This window comes from Plectropomus leopardus, chromosome 12, assembly GCF_026936395.1.
Source record: "Plectropomus leopardus strain MGB_pleo_1.0 chromosome 12, ASM2693639v1, whole genome shotgun sequence".
Taxonomy (NCBI): Eukaryota; Metazoa; Chordata; class Actinopteri; order Perciformes; family Serranidae; genus Plectropomus; species Plectropomus leopardus.
In genome coordinates, this window is record NC_142187.1 from 9244825 (window position 1) to 9267896 (window position 23072).

The window sequence follows — 23072 nt, forward strand, 5'->3', positions numbered from 1 at the left end:
TCACCTTGTCATAGCACAATCCCCCTCAAAATGCAAATATCCACTTGAACACAACCTGTAACATATCTTTAACTGAATTACATCACAAGGGCCACAGTAGCACAGGGTTAATATACAGAGAAAAAAAGAAGATGCACACCATCTTCTAACTTCTAAGATCATTGTAATACATGTATAACTTGATAATCATTGCTATTTCATAAAGAGACTAAACTCAGTTCAATAAGCCACTACTATAAATGAGCCTGTTTTTATTTGTGACACCTCTTCCTGTCCCACACCAGAGGCCAAATATTGTCCAAGCGTAGTGGCACTTTCCATACAAGTTTGAATTAACTTGTGCTTTCAAAAGGAGGAACTTATAATAAAAAAGTGGGTTAAAGGATCCAGTTCAAGGCACTCAGGATGATTCGAAAAGCATAAAAAGCCTTTAATTTATAGGGCTCAAAATAGTAAATAAAGCATGACCAAATGTTTTATGTTTTTGCAGAACATCATGACGTCACAGTGAAGCTGACTTGTTGATTTGTTGATTGAAGTCTTTTTTTTATATATAAAAAGTCATCAGTTAGTCATTTTATCCTAGTAGACATTCATGTAATAATAATTATCATAATTATTAAAATCCATTAGTTATGGCCTTGACATTTGACCTTCAACTGTTAAATTCTTATCAGCTCATCCTTGACTCAAAAGTGATGTTAGTGCCAAATTTGATGGAATTCCCTTAAGGTGTTCTAGAGATATCTTTGTTCGTTCACAAGAATGAAACAGATGCAAGGTCAGGGTGACCTTGACCTTTGACCTTTGATCTTCGACAACCAAATTCCAGTCAGATTATTCTTGAGTCCAAGTGGACGTTTGTGCCAAATTGGAAGAAATTCCTTCAGGGCGTTCTTGTGTTATTGTGTTCACGAGAATGGGAAGGACGGATTGGCAACCCGAAAACTAAAAACCTTCAACCACAGCTATCGCCAGCGGCAGCGTGGAGGCATAATAAGAAAAAACAGGCAGAGGGCAGAGTGCACACAGCTCAAAAACACCTCGTCTGCTGCTCCCAGATAAAGGTTGGCATCTTGCCTCTTTTTAACCTTCAGTGGAAAACTAAAAGGAACATTTACTTTTATTTGTCTTCCTTTACAGCATGAAGCTCCTTTGATTTCAGGTCAAATAATGCACTTATCAAAAGAAAAGCATGACGTCTGTCCAGGAGGTTTTTTCATTTCTCTTCCTCTCGTCTGAGTTTTAAAAGCTCAGCTTCTTTCATGTTTTGGCCTTTGAACCTTCCACATGGCTATTGAAGTATTCCACAGTTACATGAGGAGTGTGCAAGAAATAAATGCATCGTTTTCCTCCTTTAACCTACAAAATATAGCCCCTTAAAGTGGGCCACTTTCATCTATCAGACGTGGAGTATTTTTCAGGATGTTATAGGTGAGAGGAGAGAGAGAGAGAGAGGGAGAGAGAGAGAGAGACTTTTGAATGAAAAATCAGATGAAGATGAGAAAAACAGAAAGAGATGGAGAGTAAAAGAGCCAAAAGTTCGATAAATGAGGTGACAGAAGAGAGACGGTGAGACAGTTAGTTTAACAAGCACAATGGGTGATTCAGAATGAGACCAGTCGTGGCCAAAACTGAACCTCAGCAGTGAAAGAGGAAGGGAGCAGCAATTATCACCATCAAGGCCAAACAAGGCTAAACATTCTCCTCACTAAAAACGTTCTTCTGCTTCCACAAACTGTTTGGGGTAGAGACGAAGCCCCCTCAACAAAGTAGACACAATATGTATTATACTTACTGAGCTTCACAAGCAATTTGGTCGAATAAAGCAAGGGTTTGGTTGAGAAAAAAGTTTTTAGTTGTCTTTTATACATCAACTGCGCTTAAATTACTTAATATATAAGAATTACTGAAACGTGACTGTGTAGTTAAAACCTGCTGCAGATGTTCTCATTAAATTTCTGTTGACAAAACGTTTATATGTCGGCTAAAAGTAGGGCTGGGTGATAAAATGATAACGAGCAATTTAATTTTCCTTGATAGAGATATAAAACATTTTCATTAACACTTCCATATTACCTTGAATATGGCAAAAGTCTGAAGTAAAAATGCAGAAAGTGAAAGTGAGAAAAATACGTGTTTTCTAAGATCCCTGTAATAAATGTTTTATCTCATTTTGTGGAGGAGATTCTTCTCACATCCGATTTTTCCTCTCACAGTGTGGTCGGGCTGTGAAAATGAAAAGCATCACCCTGCTGCTGTAATTTTCATTCATCTCTAACTGCATGGATAGCCAGCAAAAATGCTTTACATTCAGAATGTGAGCTGATCGACATTAAGCATATGTCATTCAGTGCTTCTGCATGACAGACATGATAAAATATTCAACAGGCTTCACTGTCTGATGATGTTAAATGATTACCTTGATGAGGAAATGTATTCACTGTGAAGAGATCAATCACAATTATCATTAATTAAGGCTTCAACAGCAAAAAAAGGTAATTCACAAAAAGGTTTAGTGACACAGAACCATATTTTTGTTGTCACGGAATATGCAATTAACATGTTTAAATAGCTATGTAGCTGACTTGTCAACCAATTATACGCTTATTAAATGTTTATTAGAAGTTCAGATCTTAAAATGTCCTGCCTGGATACATGCCTGCTATTATGCAGGCATTCTGGGAAACAAAATGATTACACTTTGTACATCTTAATTGCTCCCATAAGAGTGACAGATGAGGGTGTTTTTTCCATTTACTGATGTAAAGACCAGGCAGGGGAGCACATACGCACACAAACTGCTCACATTTAAACATGTATCTCACAACAGGCGGGGCATACTGACCTTTTAAAGATGGAGCCCTTTACCATGTTAACTAACCGCCAGCCCTGCGGGCTTCATCAATTACAGGCTGTTAATGGTTCACGTTATGTTGCTGCTCCTTTTCCTGCTGCACAGTCACTTTTCTTTAGTGTTGTTGTATTTGGCTGCAAAAGTGTCTTTTATCGTACGTTTGCATGTATGCAAGGCTTTCTCCTGTGCAGGTTAGTTAGGGAGGTTAGAGAATTTATTTTGCTTTCTTTTATTTTCTTCTGGTTAGACTGGCTGCTCCTTAAATTTAAAGGTGTTTTGGTTTGTTATATTGGCTTCTGCCCACATTGAATTCTGAACACCGTGTTCATCCGAGATTGTTTGTAGTCTAGATTGCTTTCTCATTCAGTGATCTGTCTCTGTGGCTGTTTAGGCCTTGGGAACGATGAGGTCTTTTTTCGTGTTGTGTATTGGTCACTCCTTTACGGGGCATGACAACTAGTGGTCAGGTGAAATTAACAGCAATGACAGATCGAAGAGCGGAAGACGACAGCAAAGACGATTTCATTACCTTGTCCTGGCTGGTGTCCGACCCACACACGCTGGTGATGTTTGGAAAAACCTCCGACCATCCCGCTGACGTGCAGTTTCTGCTGATGTTACCTGTCGGAGACAAATAGATACTATTTATTTCATTTGACTTTTTATTAATCTTTATTTATCTTACGTTTTTAATTCATGTTTTTTTGTTTTTATCTTATTTCCATTTATTTGTGTTTTTATTATTTTTCTTGCATCTGTTGTTGTTTTAGGGTTTTTTGTATTATTTTATTTTGACATTTTATGTCCTGCATCTTGCATTACAGAACATGTCTTCTCGTTTTAATTTGATCCCAGTTTCATCTCACTTCAATTGACTGGACTGTTTGGCTTTTTGTTGTTTCATCATTTGTTTCATCATTTGCTTTGTTTGTCAAATCATTTGTAAACTCTGTTTTTAAAGATGCTATATAAATAAAGTTATTATTATTATTTACTCTCTCCAAGCTTCACCTCCACACTAACTGATAGTGTCTCTTTCTACATCAGTGATGTGAGAGATTAAAGACAGACACAAGAACAAATCACCAGAGGTATAGGTTTGATTTAAAGCTTGGTAGGAACACAAGGGTGGGGTGGAATATGTAACCTTACATCTCACTTTCTTTTCATTTATTTAGAAATACTTCGCCATGATATTTCTTTCTTTTGATTATGGGAGTTTTATCTGCATGTGGTATTCATGTTTTGTCATATAATCCAATGTGTCGCATGAGCCATTCAAAATATGTGATGCACATGCGCACACGCAGGCACGCAGGCACGCAGGCACGCACGCACGCACGCACGCAAACCCAAATCAATCAACTGCTTAACAAAACAAGGTTCAAAACTGTGTAACTGTGTAATTTTCTCAATACAATAAAGAAAAAAAATACATTTGCAGCAGTCGATGGTGTTGTGAGTTGTTTGGGAGATTTCACAGTTGCTGTTTTTTGGAGTTCATACCCAGGTAATGTAAGAGATAATATGGAGATATTGTGTATTCTGTAGGGTAGCATAACGTAGCATGAAGTGTTACTCAAAACTCTGCATAGTAAAGTCAAACTCAGTATCACCCTGCATGCATTCAAATAAGGCCACGTACACAAGGGAGTGAGCTCCTGAGGGAAATTTTCTGTGAGTAAAAATGCTAACATTGCTGCGGTACAATGGAAGTTCATCTCTCTCGGAAATTCCCAGAATGCACTGTAAAAAGCATGAAGCATCTCTTGCTCACAGACTGGAAATAACGTCACCAGACTTCTGCCTCGCTGCACTCTCGACAAACCCTCTTCACAGTGTCACAGCAGGGTAAACACAGCTGAAGCTAAGAGAACATTAAATGGCTAACAGTGATTTATATGTAGGCGTGCCAGTAGTGATGTTAACACTGTTGTCAGAGCACCTATGAGCTGTGTGAACTCTGCTGTGTCCCACAGGAAGCAGAGCATAAAAGTCTGCCCAGAACTTTCTACAGCATAAAGTCCTGAACATCACGATCACTGAGCAGCACGGGAATCTCCATTATAAGTAAACAGCATTAGAACTTTATGTAATACCATGATGAACACAAGCTGTTCTCGTGCACTGTTCATATATTTTCCTAAAAAGATGCACAAAATTTGTGTATGTCCCAAATAATTATGAGTCAGTAATTTGCATATAACTAGTGTATTTGGAAAAGCTGCAATCACGTGATCTGTGTAATAACAGGAGTAAAGAAGGAGGTGGTCCTGTAACGAGCCAGGTGGGGTGATGGATGGGTCGCAAAACACAGGACTTTCCCCAAAGAGACTGATGTATATTGTCACCATGTTTTCTTTTCCTAAACCAAACCAATGAAACTTTACTTGCCTAAATCTAGAACCAATTTAAATTAGTGGATGTTTCACCTTATTTTTGTTTTCTTCATAAGCTCTACATTAATGACAAACACGACAGCTTTTACATGTATCTCACTCGGATGAACGTGGGGGGGGCTAGATATTGTCCAGGAAGTAGATATTTTCAGGCTTGTCTTGTGAACTATTCATATTAACAAAATGATACACCAGACATTAGTAATGTGTGTATTTAATTTGTGTCAAAAGTTGATTATCTCCCTTTAGATAAAAAAAACTAAGCGTCTTTTTGGATTACTCAGCTCTTTCAAACAAAATAAAGACATTCAATAACTCCAGGGTACCTGGTGTTAAGGTCCCTGCTGATGCTACATATTCATCTAACATAATGAGGTTTTCTGCCAAATGTAGTAACTTTAGGGGATTTGGATCCATCCCAGACAGGGAAGCATCAGAGTGAGCATTGGAGCTGTCTGAACAAGCCGCTGGGTGCTTACATAATGTTTAGTCATCAATGTAAATCAGAGCACTGACTCTGAGTGGAAATCCAAACTGCCATCTGGTCACTGGCTGGAAAAAATCTGATGGTTTCATTTGGGAATCCACTGCACACATTCACACAGAAACACACAGGCTGGAGGTAGAAATGAGGACAGAAAGCCTCGTCGGTTTAAATACTAAAACTACAAACTCACTGTTAACGTATCTTTTAAATGAAAGCCTAGGTTATGGTAATCAACAGTTTTATCATTTAATGAGACTCTAACACCATGAATTGATTGTGTGTAATTTCTGATACACAGTCCTTTAATCCTATATGACTTACATGCAAGCGAAGGGATTTGAAGCTTAACAACAGCACAGAGGACTCAGGTAGAAGCCACAAACAAAACTTGTCTCTGTTTTTTATACCATTCCCTGTTTTACGAATGAATATGCATTGCTTTCTCATTTCAATTCATTACATAGAACTGCTTTGCAGTGGACTTCTGTGTCTACATAATACGCTCTAGGTATCCTTCTGCTTCTGTTGATGCTCCGGAATGCCACTACCATGATGTCAGCGACAGCAAATGGTGAAATTACACTGCTAGTGCTTATTTTTCAGCAACAAAAGCACATGGCAACCAACGCCTGGACATCAACAAAAGCACTAGGTGGCAAGGATGGTTAGGTTTTGGCAAAAGAGGCACATGGTAAAGTGTAGAAGACATAACAGCACACTTTAGAGGGACAGTGGACTGATTGAACAAATCCCAGACTTTCATGCAAGAGTCTGATGCTCACTTCCCATCCATCCGTCCTATATTAGGACCTTCATACTCCTTAAAATACGTCATTAGTGGCAGTGTTTCAACCTGGCGCTGTCCAGCAGCTTATCGTGCGGACATGACAGCTTCTGTATGGCCTCTTTGTCAGGTGATGCTACTCATCCACGTATCATGCTGCTGCAGTAGGTGCTATCTAGCCGCCTGACAGCGTATAATAACACCGCAAATAGTTTTGTCCAGCTGCATTCTCAGTTGACAGCGTTCAACATGGTATCATGTGGACACAAAAGGTGGCTTTTGGCGATGGGATCTTATGCAATCACTGCAAAAGCAGCAGTATTTGAACTTTGGAAGGAGAGCGGGCTTGAATAGGAAATAAATTAATGTAAAATAAAGAAATGAAAATCAGTAATTATAGGTACCAATGAATACGTAACCTACCATTTCTGCCGAATACAGTCTTGAGGACTCGAGGACAGGGGATGGTGATGGTCTCTCCAATATCAGTTCTTTCCCAGCATGCAATGTTGTCCCATGCTCCTTTGCATCCTGGCCCTGTCAAAAACCAAAAGGTGATGTATGAGTACATTTTCACACAAAAACACAAATAAGAGAGACTGTCCTCTCCACAGATACAACAGGGTTAGTTAAAGGTGCTTAATCGAAGTGGGGGGACTTGACATCCATTCACACTGGTGTGGATGAGATCTATGCCCTAAAGGATTATGCTATCACTAAGGTGAGCCACCGCAGAACAGATCCTGCAACAACTGTTATTTAAGATGCACACTCCATCTGTGCAGCAGACTTGAAAGCACTGCTACCCTCAGTTTATGTCCCAGGTCAAACCCCCTGGAGGCCATGTGTCGCTCCCCAGGGCTAACACCAACTGCCTTGACAGGAGCTTTCTTCACTCTTCTGTAACAACGCCGAACAACCTTCCCCCTGCGGTCATCAAAGAAATCACACCAAGCAGTGTGTGCCTTCAAGAAGAGATTGAATAGACATCTCCTCAGCATGACACTGTAATCCTAAAGCTCAAGGACATCAAACAAACACAAATCAGCTTCGTTTATATCCCGAGTAGCAGCAGATCAAAGATAGGTGTTCTGGAATGCCTTCATGAAGCTTGTATCTGCTAAAGCATAATCATAAAAAAAAGTTTTACTATCTCCAGGAGTTTAAATTTGATGATTTAGAGTAAATTCCCAAAATATCCCTGATGACTGAAGATGCTACTGCTGGGAAAAGTAAGTTGCGAGAACTTCAAAATTGTGTGTATGATGTTTGCAACCCTCCGTCCTAGAAATTATGTTTGTATTTTACTTAATTGTTTTCTCAATTATGTCATGGTGACAAATGTAATTGCGGATGTTCAGAGGCAATGTTCTTAGACATTCTAGACTAGCAAGGAGGTGGTCTGAGTGGATGGTGGGTGTAGAAAGAGCAGGGCTTTGACTGCACAGACTGGGTTTTGCATCCTGAGTCCCATCTGTGGTTAGCTTTAGGAAACAAAGACACTTTGTTAAAGGTAAGAGAAAGATTGTGGTTATGATTAAATGTCAATAAACACCATGTGTCTCCTGCTTCAAGTGGACTGCTGTGGACTTTTCATGCATTAAACCAAATAGGGACATTTGTGCTCCTTGTATTTGTATTTAGTTACATCCTGATGAGATACATTATCTCCAGGATTAAATATTAAGAAACACAAACAGCTCTTTACAACAATTACATACATAAAAACAAACCTGGGAGAAACTAAATCCCGTTTAAAACAATAACATTCCTCATGACACACTTTGGATTCGGCTTTTTTGACCACCTGTCCTAAATCGCACAGAAGAAATATGAGAATTGAGACACTATCACTAGCACAGACTACAAGGGACGGGATGCCCGGAGTGAATACGAGACTCTCACCCAACCTCCACAAACAAAACAAACAAACTGCCTCCCAAAATAGCTCTCCCAGCTCTTCAGTATGAGCCTTAATGGGTGCAAAAGTGCTGATGGCAAACTGAATAGTCAACAAGGCTTTTTAGCGATAGATGAACAGAGACATCCCTGCTGAAGAAATGCAGCCAGCTACCGAGGCATCAGACTGTGAAGGGGAATAAAACTGCTATTAAAAGAAACCTATTAGTGTCAAGTTGAGAAAAAATGCTTCCATTTTTGCCCCTATACCGTTTCAAATGTTGTTTTCTATAAAAAAAAAAAAGCTGCACTCAATTAAAATGTCACATTCCAGATGTCAAACTAAAAAACTTCATTATCAAGCTATACCTCTTTTGTAACACTTGGAACAGTTTTTTAATCTTTATATTTATTTTATATATATTTGTTATGTTTTGCTCTGTTTTCCCTTCCTTTATTTACCTTCACTGACCTTAACCATTTTTTCAACATTAACTTCACCTGTCCAAGTTTGGGTTATAGTGACATAAAAAAATAATGAAATTAATAAACTATAGTGCTCTCTGTGTCTTGAGGGCTGCTTCAGAACCCGCTGTACTTCTGCACAACGCTGACATAGTGGTAAACGGAAGCACTACAAGCTATTTTCTTCATTTCTTGCCTCTGGGTATCCAGGAGGCGAGGTCTAGCGACAAATATATTTTGGGGCTTTTTTCACCTTTATTTGATAGGTACACGTGTAAGGGGGAGAGAAAGGGGACAACATGCAGCAAAGGGCCGTGGCTGAAGTTGAACCTGCGACCGCTGAGGTGAGGACTCAGCCTCTGTACATGGGGTGCCCGCTCTATCCACTGAGCCACCAACGCCCCCTAGACATGCCCAAAAATAACTCTTTCTTCTTGTCTCATATTGCAAATCAGCTGCATGTCCACCAGAGAAAATGACAAAGTTTTTTTTACAGTTTATTGGCCAACTCAGTAACACACCAGAGTGAGCCCTTGTGTGTGTGCGTTACTATGCATGAAAATTTTTCCCCTCACTTGGACAGAGCTCAGCTGGACTCACTTGGACTATTGGACAAATATTTGATATTTGAGTACATCACCTTCTGATTTATTTATTTATTATTTTGCTTACGAGTGACAAGAGCCTCTGCTCTGCCGTCAGCTGAGAGACAGCGGGGAAATTCAGCATGTGGAGCATTTCACATTTCGCTGCTTTTGAGTGAATTGTGGCTGCGTTTTTAGCTAGCTGTGGCTGGTCGGAAACTGATCGGAGACCGTCTTCAGAATTGCTAAAATATACTGCAATAAACAACCATCAGGCTTAGAGGGCAGACAGTCACTGAGCGAGTATTTTTTATCACCTAATCTATGCTTTGGCCAGCATTTGTGTTGGTTTTAAACTGCTTCAAGGGATTATGCAGAAAGGTGTAGTGTTATCAAAGACACTTTTTTCTGATGTTCTGGTCGAACAGTGAAAATAGTTGTTTCAGACGCCTTTACTTTTTGTAAACAAAACCATTTTGGAGATGCTCACCTCCACATGGTGGGCAGGTTTGGGGGAGTATTTGGTAGTTGAGTGCAGGAGCTTCCTTGTTCATGTAGGCACTGTGAAACGGGCTGTGCAAGAAGGAAAATGCAGATTCTCTGTCAATACAGCACGCAGTAAGGTATTTATTGCTTCAGTTGACTTCAATTGACTGGATATCCTCTTAAACATGGTGAATTTCTCCATTAAAGGCTTTTGGCAGAGTCACTGTGCTATACATTGTTATTTTGTAGAAAAACATTGGGCTTTATATGCTCTACGGCAGTTCTTATTTAAAAAAGCATGTTATGCTGTCTTGATCCCCACTTAATTTGCTCCTGTCATCTTCCTTTTCTGTTTTCTTTTCCTTGTGTTTTCCCCTTTGACTGCTCTCCTTTCATTTCATCTTCCCTTCCTTTTTTCTTGTTTCTTTTTTCCTTTTTCTTTTATTTCCTTCATCATTTTGTCTTCATTACTTGCTGTTTGTCCTTTCATTCTCTGTTTTTTTCCCTTGTTTTTTCCTCCTGTCCTTCTTCTCTCCTTGCTTTCTTCTTTGGTGCCTCAACATCAGAAATGTAAGAGGATGAGGACACAAGACAATTTGTTCCATCGACTGTCTGCTCTGACCTTCAACCTCCTTAAAATTTGTCTCCTATGGCATTTAATATAGGAACTGAAGCTTATTCTTATCTTGACTTCACTGTAAATGGGATGAACAAACACTGTATAGATAGAGAGGGAAAGCAAGTGGAAGTGCTGTTTTGAGAAGATGAAAAGAATATGAAGTAAAAGAAAAGCAAGAACTGAAGATGAGCTCACAGACAAAAGATGAGGAGGGAAAAAGACACGAAGAAGATGTTTTAGAAATAAATAGTAAACATGAAAAAGAAAGAGAGGGACAAACAGAGACACTCAGAGGGCAAGAGAGGACAAAAGAGGAAGAGAGGGGAAAGAGCGAGAGAACAGATGTCTTTGGGCTGAAACCTTAGATCAGAGCTTATCAGTGCATGAAGAAAAGTCCATCTACCCGCTAAGTGATCTGTTCGCTTTCACAGAAACACATCAGAGGCAACCAAATGTACAGCAGCCCACATCTGAAGGGAAATCCTCTTTTCTCTGGTTTATGGTCTTTTTTTATTCACTACAAAGTGTAGGCTGGCTGAGCAATGTGCCCTTTTTCCAGTGTCACCCTTCTTCAATTTCATGCAGTTAACAAATGTCTAAGAGTCCTTTCAAACGTGCTGCATGACAGTACGCTGTTAGAGAGCAGAGCCCTTTCTATGGTGCATCAAATGTTTGGATGCATCTTCTGCAGAAAATCATCAACTCTGACCAACATCCCAATTTAAAATATCATATGATGGAGGTTGACAGTGAGGGATCGTGAGCTTAATGCTGATAAACTGATAAATATCATGTGACGTTAAAATTGAATAAGGAAGCATCAAGTACAACATTCTTACGAGATAAATATTAATGCATTAAGGCCTTTACACTTGATATGTGTAGGACTTGATAGATTATTTGTCACATGGTCTTTATCAGCAGATGAAGTTTGCTTTAGTTACATGGAATTTCAGTTGTTCATGTTTATATATTTTGATTTTACATTTTCCTTTTGGATATTTATGCTTCTTGACTTTTGCAGGACTTGATTTTATTTTTATTGTATTATTATTATTATTATTATTAATCCTTGCATTTACTTTGATGCACCAAAACAGCAAGGCCAATTCCCTATATATGAAAACCTACTTGATGGTAAACCTGATTCTGATTCTGTTTTAGTAGCCGTTCTGAAGCTTTCAAAGTTAAAAAGTGAGGTTGAAACTCCACTGGAGTCTTGCCTCAACACACTCAAAACAGCTTTAGTAGGTTTCAGCCATGAATAAATGAGTTTGAGTGTAAAGCCGATCTCTGCGTGCTGCTGAATGTAGCATTAGGCGCTGTTAAATTCTCTGTGTGATAACTGCTGGGGCTGAGCCAGCTACGTCTAACCTGTTTTCTCATGGAGGCTGCAGCATCAGATGGAGTCCTGAGAGCCTCGTTCCTCGAATGAATGAAACAACTCTGTCAGTAAAACTGCTCTCCCGAGCAGTTTTTCACCCGCAGAGAATTTCAGCCTGTGTTATTATTTTGCTCTACTTCGTGTCATTGAGCTTTAATTAACACAGCAGGGGGACTCAGCGTCCAGAGCTCACATCACTGGAGAGGAAAGTCAGGCTCATTAACACTGCAGGAACACTCACACACAACTGTGGTTAAGGGATGTTTGAGGCTCTAGTCTTCAGTCTGTCACAGATAAAAGGAATTTAGAAACTAAGAATTGTGTTAAACATATAGAGAATAAGACTATATACATGACATTTTTACAGTATGTTCATTTTAAGCTTTAAGGAGACAAAAAAGTTTCCTCAGCTGTCTCTGTTGAATAACTGTCATGTTACACAAAGTAAGACTGACCACATTCACTGCATGTTCTATGATAATTTGCATCGTGCAGAAGGACACAACTTTTAAGAGCACAATCAGAATGCCTTTTCACTAAAAAAGATGCACATCACAATAGATTTCTACAATACAGAAGCTACATGCATGTGTGCGTGCATGTATGTGCTTAATATCAGTTGTCTGTTGTTTTGCCATAAAAATTATCTAATATTTCAGCATGAGATAATATCTGATTAGTAAACTCTGGGGTCAAATCAGGTGCATCTCATATCTAGATTTATTCCAGGTGGTATTTAGTTGGAATACATCGTATCCATGTCCCACCAGTATACTCAACAAGAGAAAATGACCTGTACTGGAATCTTCTGGAATAAACTGTTTTAAGATCCAATGCAGCTCTAAAAAGTTTTGGAGCTTTTTTCCTTGTTTCTAGACAAAGTGTAGTTTGGTGTGATTGTAGTTTAGTGAGTGACTGTGACCTTTGTGGCTGCTGGCAGCGTCCTCCTCCCTCAGCCTCCTCAGACACTCCGCCTGGTCTCTTTCCACCTCCAACAGGAAGTTACAGGTTGGATGCCGTCCGTCAACCTGTAGCAGAAGAGTTAAAAGATTTATTTGTTAAATCTACACAAAGCCAGGTTTCATGTTATATCAACCTTAAATGTTGGGACAAAATTTTAGGAATCACTCTGGTGGAAATGTTTGCCGTCAATTTTAATCCACAAATAAACTCACACAGATTGAATCTATTTCATATTTATTATTATTAATATTACATTCTGATATTAATCTGTTCACACTACAAGCAACAATGCAACACCAGCTAAATTATCGCTGAGTCGTTGAAGTTGTGAATGTCTTTGAGGATAGAGCCCTCCAAAACAGACACAGAGCAAAGGAAAGAGATCTGGTGAATAATTTATCATGTACATGAAGCACGTGTCCACTGAAGCTTCACGTGTTCAAACGCTAACATACGGTAACATGGGCACATCGTCACAGGCTTGTGTGTGTCTGCTACTTGCCACAAAGCACCTGAGTGAATGTCTTCTACAGTTTGTATGTGGTGAAAAAAAACAAAAAACCAACTATGCTTTTGACCAGTTTCCAAGCCTCATTTTAACCTGTTCAGATGCCCTGTCCGTTCCAATGAACACAACTTTTCTAGGATGTCTAGATGTATGATTACTGTCATTTAACTCCACCCAAATGCACAGACTTTTTTAAAATAAGATTTCTATAAATCAATCACAGCATTATACATCATCTAAAGTGGACTGCAGTAGAGCCACGCCCCTTTTTAACAAGCATGGCTGACCATGAGGCAAAGAGGAGGCACCGGACAAGTTTAGAAGTTTCTGTCTATAAATCATATTTTTCAAATACATGATTTGTTTTTAAACTGTTTAAAGTTAACATGAGATGTTATATTACTTATAGAAATATAAAATCATACACAAGATTTGTAGCTTTTACTAGATTTTTTTTTATTATTATATAGGAAAATGCATTCTGAAATAATTTTCTTATGAAACATTATTTTCTTTGGAACATAATTGGGTTCTGAACCGGTTAACATCACATTTCGGTGCATCATTGTATACTTGTGATGCACATTAAGTCAGCATAGTGATAGCTAACTAAGCTAAGTACAGCTAGAAACAAAAACTTATGATCGGTTGATGCTTCACCATTTCATTGGAGTGCTGAAAAGCTAACCAGCTCAGCTTTTGTTTGTAGCATCTCACGCCTGCTGGGCGTCAGTTTGCAGCTTCATGTTGCTGGCTTCGTAGTGTGAACACAGCATAAGGGTCCAGATTAAATACCCAGAATTCACACCAAAGTCATTTTTTTTTTCCTGCAAAAAGACCTTTGCCGTATTGGGGATTTTTAGCACGTTTGTGCTTACGTATCGGGTGCTCGTGTGTTTTTGTAGTAAAGATTCATTATACTAAATCCATTGTATGTTGTGAAGTGCAGAAGTTACATGTAGAACAGCAATGCTCCATAAACCACCACAACAATCTGCCAAAACAGCAATCAACAAAGTTGATGGGGGGGGGTAAAGTCAAGGTTATGAATGAAAGATAAATACACAGTCAAGATAAGCTGCTTACAGTAAACCAACCAGCCCATCCTCACTATCTCTGTGTGTGTGTGTGTGTGTGTGTGTGTGTGTGTGTGTGTGTGTGTGTGTTTAAAACCAGGAGAATCTGATGTACTAATCGTATGTTAGCCACATAAATCCTGCAGAAGAAACACAGAAACTCTGCCAAACAACACTAGACAAACAGCAAACCATCCTCCACATGTTTGAGTATCGACATCATTAGATACAGGATTGAACCGCCTTAGCTTCACTCATCACTCACTCATAGTTTTTATGTTAATAATATTACAAGTGTCATGCAAAAGGAGTCACCCACAGTGACAAACACACATGACTTTTACTTTAACAGTTCACCCCAGCTCTATGGAGCATTTCTGCATCTTTCAGCTCATCCACCAAGCTCTGATAAACCAAAACTAGCTGCTGCTAAGTAGAAAACAGCAGACAGAACCGATTAGCTATTCAATTTTGAAGTAAGTGGAACATTTCTTTCTTTCTTTCAATTTCTAATTATTTATTGGGCAACATATACGCAGATATAACACGTCCTTGATTAATGTTTTCAGTTATTATTGGCCATGCCATATAAGATGTCAAAGATGTCTCTGGAGTTTGCAGTTCATGTCTCTTCACTTATCTTAACAAAATATTTTTAGTGGTCTAAGCTTCAGCATAACTAAAACAAAGGGGTGACAGATCAAGAACACGGTGATAATAATTATTTGTTTTCTAACTGAGTATGAGGAGTTATAGCTTTAATACTACTATCAGCGGCTACTTTTGTTACTCAAATTGTGGGTCCCCACAGCATTTGAAGCAGCTCCCAGTGGACAGATTCCTCTCCTGTCCATCATCACTCACCCAAATCCTCCCTCACAGACTGCAACTTTTTATCCTCTGGCATGAGACGAGGCTGGCTGTCACCAAGAAAACACACAAATGTACCCAGACATGCACAACTGTGAGCCAGAAGTGGCAGCTGAACAGTATTTTGGTGCATCAAACACCAGAACAATTCATCCTAAATGTGAATGACAGATTAGTATTTAGCTTTTGTAAGAAAATTCTCAGATTTTCTCAACAGTCACCTGCCAAAGCAAATGAGCCCAGCTGTATGCATCTCACGCTGAATCTGGAGATGTTTTGTTCTGTGTTTTTTGACATGTGGCAGGATTTTGTGAAAATGATCAGGCAAGATGACAAAAACCCAACACCTCTATTTATGGTTATGGCCTAGAGGGAGATACACACACATAAACCACCTTCTCTTAAACTCAGGCTACCAACAACACCAACACTGAGCTCTGACTTGCTGGTAACAAAGCATGAAGACATTCAGGTTAAAAATAAACAAACTTTAAATGAAAGTTTTTTTTCCCGTCATGTTATGTTAAAGAAATTTGCTGTTTAAAAGCATCTATGACTTTTTAAATGTGAAGCAGGTCTTTAACCACGTTACATATGGCAATTAAAATGCTGTCACAAGAGAGGTAATAGCAAAGATGTTTAATGAAATTAAAGCCAGTCTTTGACCTGCAAACCACCTAATTACTGCATAATGAGCCATGTTCATAATCTATGGATGGTGCAGATGTGTTAGGCTGTAATACTGATTGCAAGTCCCTAATGTACAGATTTGTGAATATAAGGGAAGGCTCACAATGAATAAATGTAGTTCATAAATGGTCAATTTGCCCATATAACACAAACAACTTCTAATTTTTGTTGCACAATTAAAATATAGAAGTTTCAGATAGGAAATGGTAGGCAGGAAGCAACGGCAAAAGGTACTGGCGAGTTGGCTGGTAAGACAGATGGACACTTACTATTTCTTTTTTCTTTAGTTAAAATATCCATCAAAGTGGTGTGGCTGCAGACGTCCAAGAGGTGGTTATCTAAAAAACCTAGTGTCTGACAGCATTTGCAATTTTCCATAACTGACAACCCAGAATGCATGCCCGTTCTCATCCCCAGGGCATCAAAAACTGCACTTTGTCATGCCCCTTTATGTGTGATATCAATGCCAAAAGCAACCTTTGGCATTTTTATTGATTTTTTTAAAGAGCGAGAAAGTAAATCAAAATGGGTCAATCAAAACCATAGTTTTATCCAAGAGACCACGGTTTTATGTCTCGTGTCAAAACAGAAGTCAGTGTTGTTATAACCCTTTTAAACTTGGGCAAATTGGCCTGATTTCTAAAAAAAAAAAAAAAAAGTACAAGACAATTACAAGAAAATTAGCACAAAAAACAAAAAAAAAAAAACAATTTACCCCCCCCCCCAAAAAAACCAAACAACAGCAAAAGAGGAGAAAGTAAAAAATAAAAATAAAAAACAAGTAAACTACCTGAAAAAACTTATAAAATTATAATAGTTCTGTAAATACCTTTAAATATATAATATATAATATATATATATATATATATATATATATATATTTCTCTGGACATTCTTCCCTAGCTTTTTAAAAAATAATTTTCTCAACCTACTAATTTCTTGCAATTTGTAACTTGCCAAGTTGTTTAGGGTTAAATAAATTACTTAAACTTATAGTATATATATTTAGATATATTTACTTTTATTAAGACTTGCTTTACTTAATATTTGTGAAAGGTATCTGAATGCAGCACAAGAGAAGTGATATCGATCCAGGTTTCACAGGGTTAATGCACTTACACCCAAAACGTGGTCTTTTTTGTAGCCTAACCAAGTAGTTTTGTTGCCTAAACCTATAACTACAACCATTTCACAAGATTAACCACATGTTAACATGCATTTCGGCTGTACATCACAAAGAAAAGGTTGCCCTGTGCGTATATAAGACATAGAGAGACACAATTATTTCATTTTATAAATGGCCAGCTGTGTGGAAAGCAGTCAGGGTTAAAACTTCTCGTTTTCTTTCTTTACACAACTATTTCTGTCTACTTTTTATGTGAGCCAAAAGTGTTCCACACCGTGAATGTCTTTGAGGATAGAGCCCTCCAAAACGGACACAGAGCAAAGAAAAGAGATCTGGTGAATAATTTATCATGTACATGAAGCACGTGTCCACTGAAGCTTCACTGAAGAGACGCAAACATCAGATCTGTGTGGAGGAATGAGGAGACGGTAACATCCCTCAAATTATTACATAAAACAAACAGAAATATCATAATTCCATCATGTTTTCCACCATTTGAGATCTGACTGCTGCTCTTTTAATTACATCACCTCATCACGCCCTCTTCTTCTGCTGTAATTTAATGGCACCACACAGGAAAAAAAGTGCCACCAGCTTTTTATCCTGATGTGTTCAACTTCTAATATTTACATAACAGAAATGGAGAGAAATGTGCATTAATTTGCATTTTTTCCTGCACATTTCCTGTAAAGTCAGTTCAAATTTGCAGTTTATCTGGATGGAAACTTGGCTTATGATGCCAGGTGTCTCAAACGTTTGTAAAGACAGGTTCGTTTGCTGAAAATCGCAACTGAAAGTAATTTATTAAAGAAAAATGTGCGTGTCTGTCCACAACAGAAATGTCTAATGGACCGCAGAGGTATGTTCGGTCGTTGTTGTATTTATTCAGTGCATCAGAACATCGACTTTCTGTCCTGAGTTTCTGTCCTGAACTTACTTGCACTTTGCACACGTGCTCATTGCTTCGGTGATTCTGCACTGCACTTCCCAAAGGTCACCTGTCAATCAAACTGTACAGGCAGTGCCTCTGAACTGGGTCTGAATTTCTCATCCATGGCATCTCTTTCTGCCCATACAAACTACACAGTTCTACTACTACTGACTTCCAGACAAACCAGGAACTGTAAGATGCTTCGCCTCCTATTTAAGGCAGCATTTTCCCGTCACAGCGATAGCTCAGTTCATGGGAAAACTTAAACAGACTGGATACACTTCAGGCTGAATCACTGGTGTAAAAGTGACACTTATTTACATGTGAATGTGGATGAAGAATTATTTGACAGCTGGATGAAAAACACTGTTTCTCTCTCACACACACACACAAGAGAATCTTTCTGTCAGATGTTGCTTTTAGTGGCTTCTCTACCTACTCTAATTTCTTTTCCAATCCACTCATCTCTATTTTTTTGTTTACTCCTGGCTGATCTTCCACTTTGGTGTTTGAAGCCAAAGACATTTTAAAGTCCTTGTTCCCACACCTGTCTGAGAGTGTGTGTGTGTGTGTGTGTGTTTTGGCAGAAAGCATGATGCAGGAGTGACATATTTATCACAGCGCTGGATAGCAGCCACAGCAAAGTCCAGTATTTCATGTTCCAAAGGTTCTGTCGGCTAAACTTCACAGTGATGGTTTGGGAGATTTTATGTCCCTTAAAATAAAACTCACAACTTACACCCACTGAAAATTGATGACCTTTATGTGTTTTCCTAAAGAGTTTATGGCCACTGCACATTTTGTGACGCTATACACTATGTCTTCTAGTCTAGCAGTGATACTAAGCTATTACTAAAACAATACAGAAAGGAAAACAGTCCAGATGTTGAAACTGTCGTGGCTGATTAGTGCTGCAGCAATAGTTTTGATAGTTTTGGCTTGCTGGGAAACCAACGAAGCAGCTGTGGATCTCAGTGGCCAGCAAGGTTTAGTCTGAAGTCAAACCTGGCGTCTCCATGGTCTTTCAGGCTTTGGTGCGCTTTGTGCACTTCTGCCTCCTGTCGAAACCGAGCATTCTCAACCAGATGTACTCTGTGGTGCCAAAGTTTGGCACAAATTAATTTAGTATGCATCAGTGCTTGGTAATACCAATATACTGTACCCTTAAAGTACGTCAGTACCCAATCCTAAAAAGCACTAAACACAAAGTAGTGAATACTAATGGGAATGCCAATACAAAAAAGTATCTGACAAATTAAAATGCCTTAAAGTCTGTGTAAAGTGGTTAACATAGGCTAAAGACATTGAGATGTTTTATTCTACAACTTAAAATACATCCGCTTAAACACGATTTTTGAACTTTTAAGGTTTTACTAATCTTAAAAATCTGGTTGCTAGCAAGTAGTTAAATGGGACTACAGGGTTTGTCGGGGATGTTAGACATCATCACAGCGGACATAGAAACTCATTAAACCCACTTGTCCGCCTTTACAGCTTTACAGACTCACACTCGAACTTGTACATTTATCTGTTTCTAATATTTTTTGATCGTGTTTTGACTTGTTTTACAGTGTTTGTAGTGGTGGCGTTTAATACGTGCGACCGCAATGTCGTTCATGTATAGCCTAACAATAGCTGTTTGCTTCTGGTGATTTAATTTACGCTTAAAAACACACAAAAGTGGTGTTCATCTGTGAATATTATCATGCTGAACAAAACGTGTAAATCTCATAAACTTGTGTTAGTCACAGAGCTTATTTTTGGCGATAACCGAAAATCCCATTCAAAAATCCCATAAGGTTTTTGACGAAGGAACCAGTGCAATGCTCACTTCCTGGTTGGCCTACAAAAATACATCGTCCCTTCACCACTCTATTGTCAGGGGCGGGCTTATGCTAAGTATAGCTCCAGTGTGTCATTGAGCTATGGTTTTAGGCCCGCCCAAGAAATCTTAAAACAGGAAAATGGTGAAAAAACAGTCAACCGTCTAACTCCACTATATTGTAAAGGGTCTTTGTAACATGTTTTCAACAATCAGTTTCCCATACTTACTGTTTTGAAACAAATTCCTGAGTTTACTTTACCCAGACTTTAAGTGCCAGACATTTTACTCAGAGCCAAAAGTGCCCAGCTGCTGGTGGATCTACATTAAAAATATCAATAAAGTTTTGCAGGAAAAAGGATCATAAGGTCTTTAGGATTCATACCCTGGGAATACCAAAGTCCATGGCAATCCATCAAAAAGTTGCAAAAAATCACTAAAACAAAAATGTGAACCTTGTGGTGGTGCAACAGGAAAAGTCGAGATCCCAAAATTGGTATGATTCATCCCCTGGGGATCATGAATGTCCAAAATGCAAAGATATGTAGAGATGTTTTGGTCTGCACCAAAGTGATGGAACAGCCAACAGAGTGACATTGCCATCCTTGGAGTTATGCCGTTAAATTTGTTTAAAATATTCAGACATATACAAGCTTCGGACATTTTAATCAGAGCCAAAAGTGCTAAAAAAGCTTAGTTCTTAATGTTCTAGCTCATGGTTGTTGCCTTTTTATTAATAGCAAAAGGGTAAGAAATTTCAGACTATCAAAAATGAGAAAGTTACCATCAATGTTCTGTACAAATACATAACAGAACAAATTAATAACAGTGGCAGCGTATTTATAAAAGTCTCCCTTTGGTTAATGCCTGAGCTTAATAAATGGTAATGAATCAGTCTTTTCTGCTTCTTTCCTCCTGTGTTTTCTTGCTGTGGCTTCACTCAGCAATGATGCGCACCACTGGCTGCTGGCCGCCACCAAATGAGCTTTGGGGGATGATTGTGTTGCCCTGAGTTTACTGTTCACTGGATTAGATATTACAGCAGGAGTTAACGCAGATCTGCAGCTCAGACAGAGACAAGTGAAGTATGAGAAAGTTCAAGAAGCAGCAGAACACACTCACCAGATACCTGATGCATCCCAGCGATGTTTGCAAAGTTGGAAATCCCAAGTTCCTGCTTATAAAATGCATTTATCTTGCTTATGCTAAATGCATGCAACATGTAATGTCAAATTAAAAGTGTAAAGTATGTTGATATATTGTATACTGATTGTAAAAACAGTAAAGATGTACTTTGGAGTTGGAACAAAGCTTTTCACTGAAGGAAAAGCACAGGTGGAATGAATAAAGTTAATAATCATGGTCCTGTTCTAGCAAGCATCAATTAAGATCATGAGATACACCTGTGATGTCTAATCCCAAATATTGAAGCTGCCTCACTCAGTTTGAGCCTAAATTTTCTTTCTTCAAGTGCATGAATGACAGGACAAGGAGAAAATGACAAATTAATCACTTAGCGATGGCTGCTGGGCTCTTTAGCAGAAAAACATGTTAAAGACACAAGAGATGTGTTATCACTACAGCTACTACTTCCATTATATAACAAAGTACTGTATATTTGGACTTTTTTTTTTTTACTTAAAAAGCTTTTTCAAAATAGGAAATATTATAGCAAAATGCCTTAATGTTTAAATCTACAATCTGAAACATAGAAAACAACTTGACTTGAAGCTCCCTTGTCAGGCTTTTCTGGAGTTTTCTACAGACTGTAAGATACATTCAGTCAGTCAGTCAGTCATTTTCTGTAACCGTTTCCTCTCTCGTAAGGGTCGCGGGGGGGCTGGAGCCAAACTCAGCTGTCATCGGGCGAAAGGCGGGGTACACCCTGGACAGGTCGCCAGACTATCACACGCCGACACATATAGACAGACAACCATACATGCACACAGTCACACCTAAGGGCAATTTAGAGTCACCAATTAACCTGACCTGCATGTGTTTGGACTGTGGCAGGAAGCCAGAGACCCCGGAGAGAACCCATGCAGACACGGGGAACAGAACATGCAAACTCCGCACAGAAGGGCCCTCGCCCACGGAACGAACCCCGTTCCAACCGAGTTTCGAACCAGGGACCCTCTTGCTGTGAAGCAACAGTGCTAACCACGACGCCACCGTGCCACCCAAGATATATATTAGATATAAGATATATTCAGATGCTAAGATATATTCAAAAGCTTCAAAAAAAGCTAATAAATAATAACAGTTATGGGTCAATGTACTTTTTGGTCATTGAATTGTCCTAGCAGAAACAGAAATGAATAAATTGATTATTTAATTTTCATTTCAATGTTCAAAAATGAAAAACAAGTCATTTTTAGCTTTCAGGATCAGAAATGGAATACACAGAACAGAAATGCAACTTAATTTCTATTTGTTTCAATCATAAAAATAAAGTAAAATGAAAAATACAAAGAAAACACGGATGAGAAATAGGTTGTTTTTTTCATTTTCCAAAAATTAAGAAGCATTTCTGTTCTGTATATTCCATTTCTGCCCCCCCAAAAAAAGTAAACTAGCCTGTCTTCCTTTTTTCATTTGAAGATTTTAAGATGAAAATCAAGTATTTTTTTAAATTATTATTTTTGTTTCAGAAAGGAAAATTCAAAGAACAAAAAGTACACAGGCCGTATGTAATATTTTTAGTAAGTTTTTAAGGTTTTAAGATACTGTGGCTCACCATTGGCAGTGCAGTATTAAAGTATTTGCAGCTACCGTACTAAGACATAGTTAGATTAACCAACAAGTCTACTGAACTGAGAAACAAAATATATCTTCTGTCATGCTTTTAGAAAATGACCCGTATGAGCAGACACTCACTGGCCCTGAGCCGTCATGGCTGCTGGCTGCACGTTGGCAGCAAAGATTCAACCCATTTCCATGACAAGATTTCACGCTTGACCTCCAGTTTGAATCTCAGCCTTATCTTTGAAACATTTTGCTTCGGTAGACTGTACACGGTCAGCGATGATGATGTCAGGGAGGATGTAAATGAGGAGTTTTTGACTGGTGACAGCGAAGACCCATGAGTCAGATTTAGGCCTGCAGTGTCACACGTCTCCTCA

At 38.7% G+C, this 23072-nt stretch overlaps 1 protein-coding gene across 2 annotated transcripts in view; it reads right to left on the reverse strand.

The window, feature by feature from the left end:
- Window positions 1-23072, reverse strand: part of LOC121951761 (vasoactive intestinal polypeptide receptor 2-like) — a 57681-nt gene that overhangs the window by 20331 nt on the left and 14278 nt on the right. Inside the window, exons 1-4 of one of the 2 annotated variants that reach the window (XM_088085383.1) lie at window positions 21073-21255; window positions 12887-12992; window positions 6951-7064; window positions 3387-3478 (exon numbers count right to left, since the gene is read on the reverse strand). In XM_088085383.1, the coding sequence (XP_087941509.1) occupies window positions 3387-3478; window positions 6951-7064; window positions 12887-12992; window positions 21073-21141 (381 nt within the window). In that variant the 5' untranslated portion in view covers window positions 21142-21255. Of the gene's footprint in view, window positions 1-3386; window positions 3479-6950; window positions 7065-12886; window positions 12993-21072; window positions 21256-23072 lie in introns of those variants that run through there. The other variant, XM_042498220.2, reaches the window with a different exon arrangement.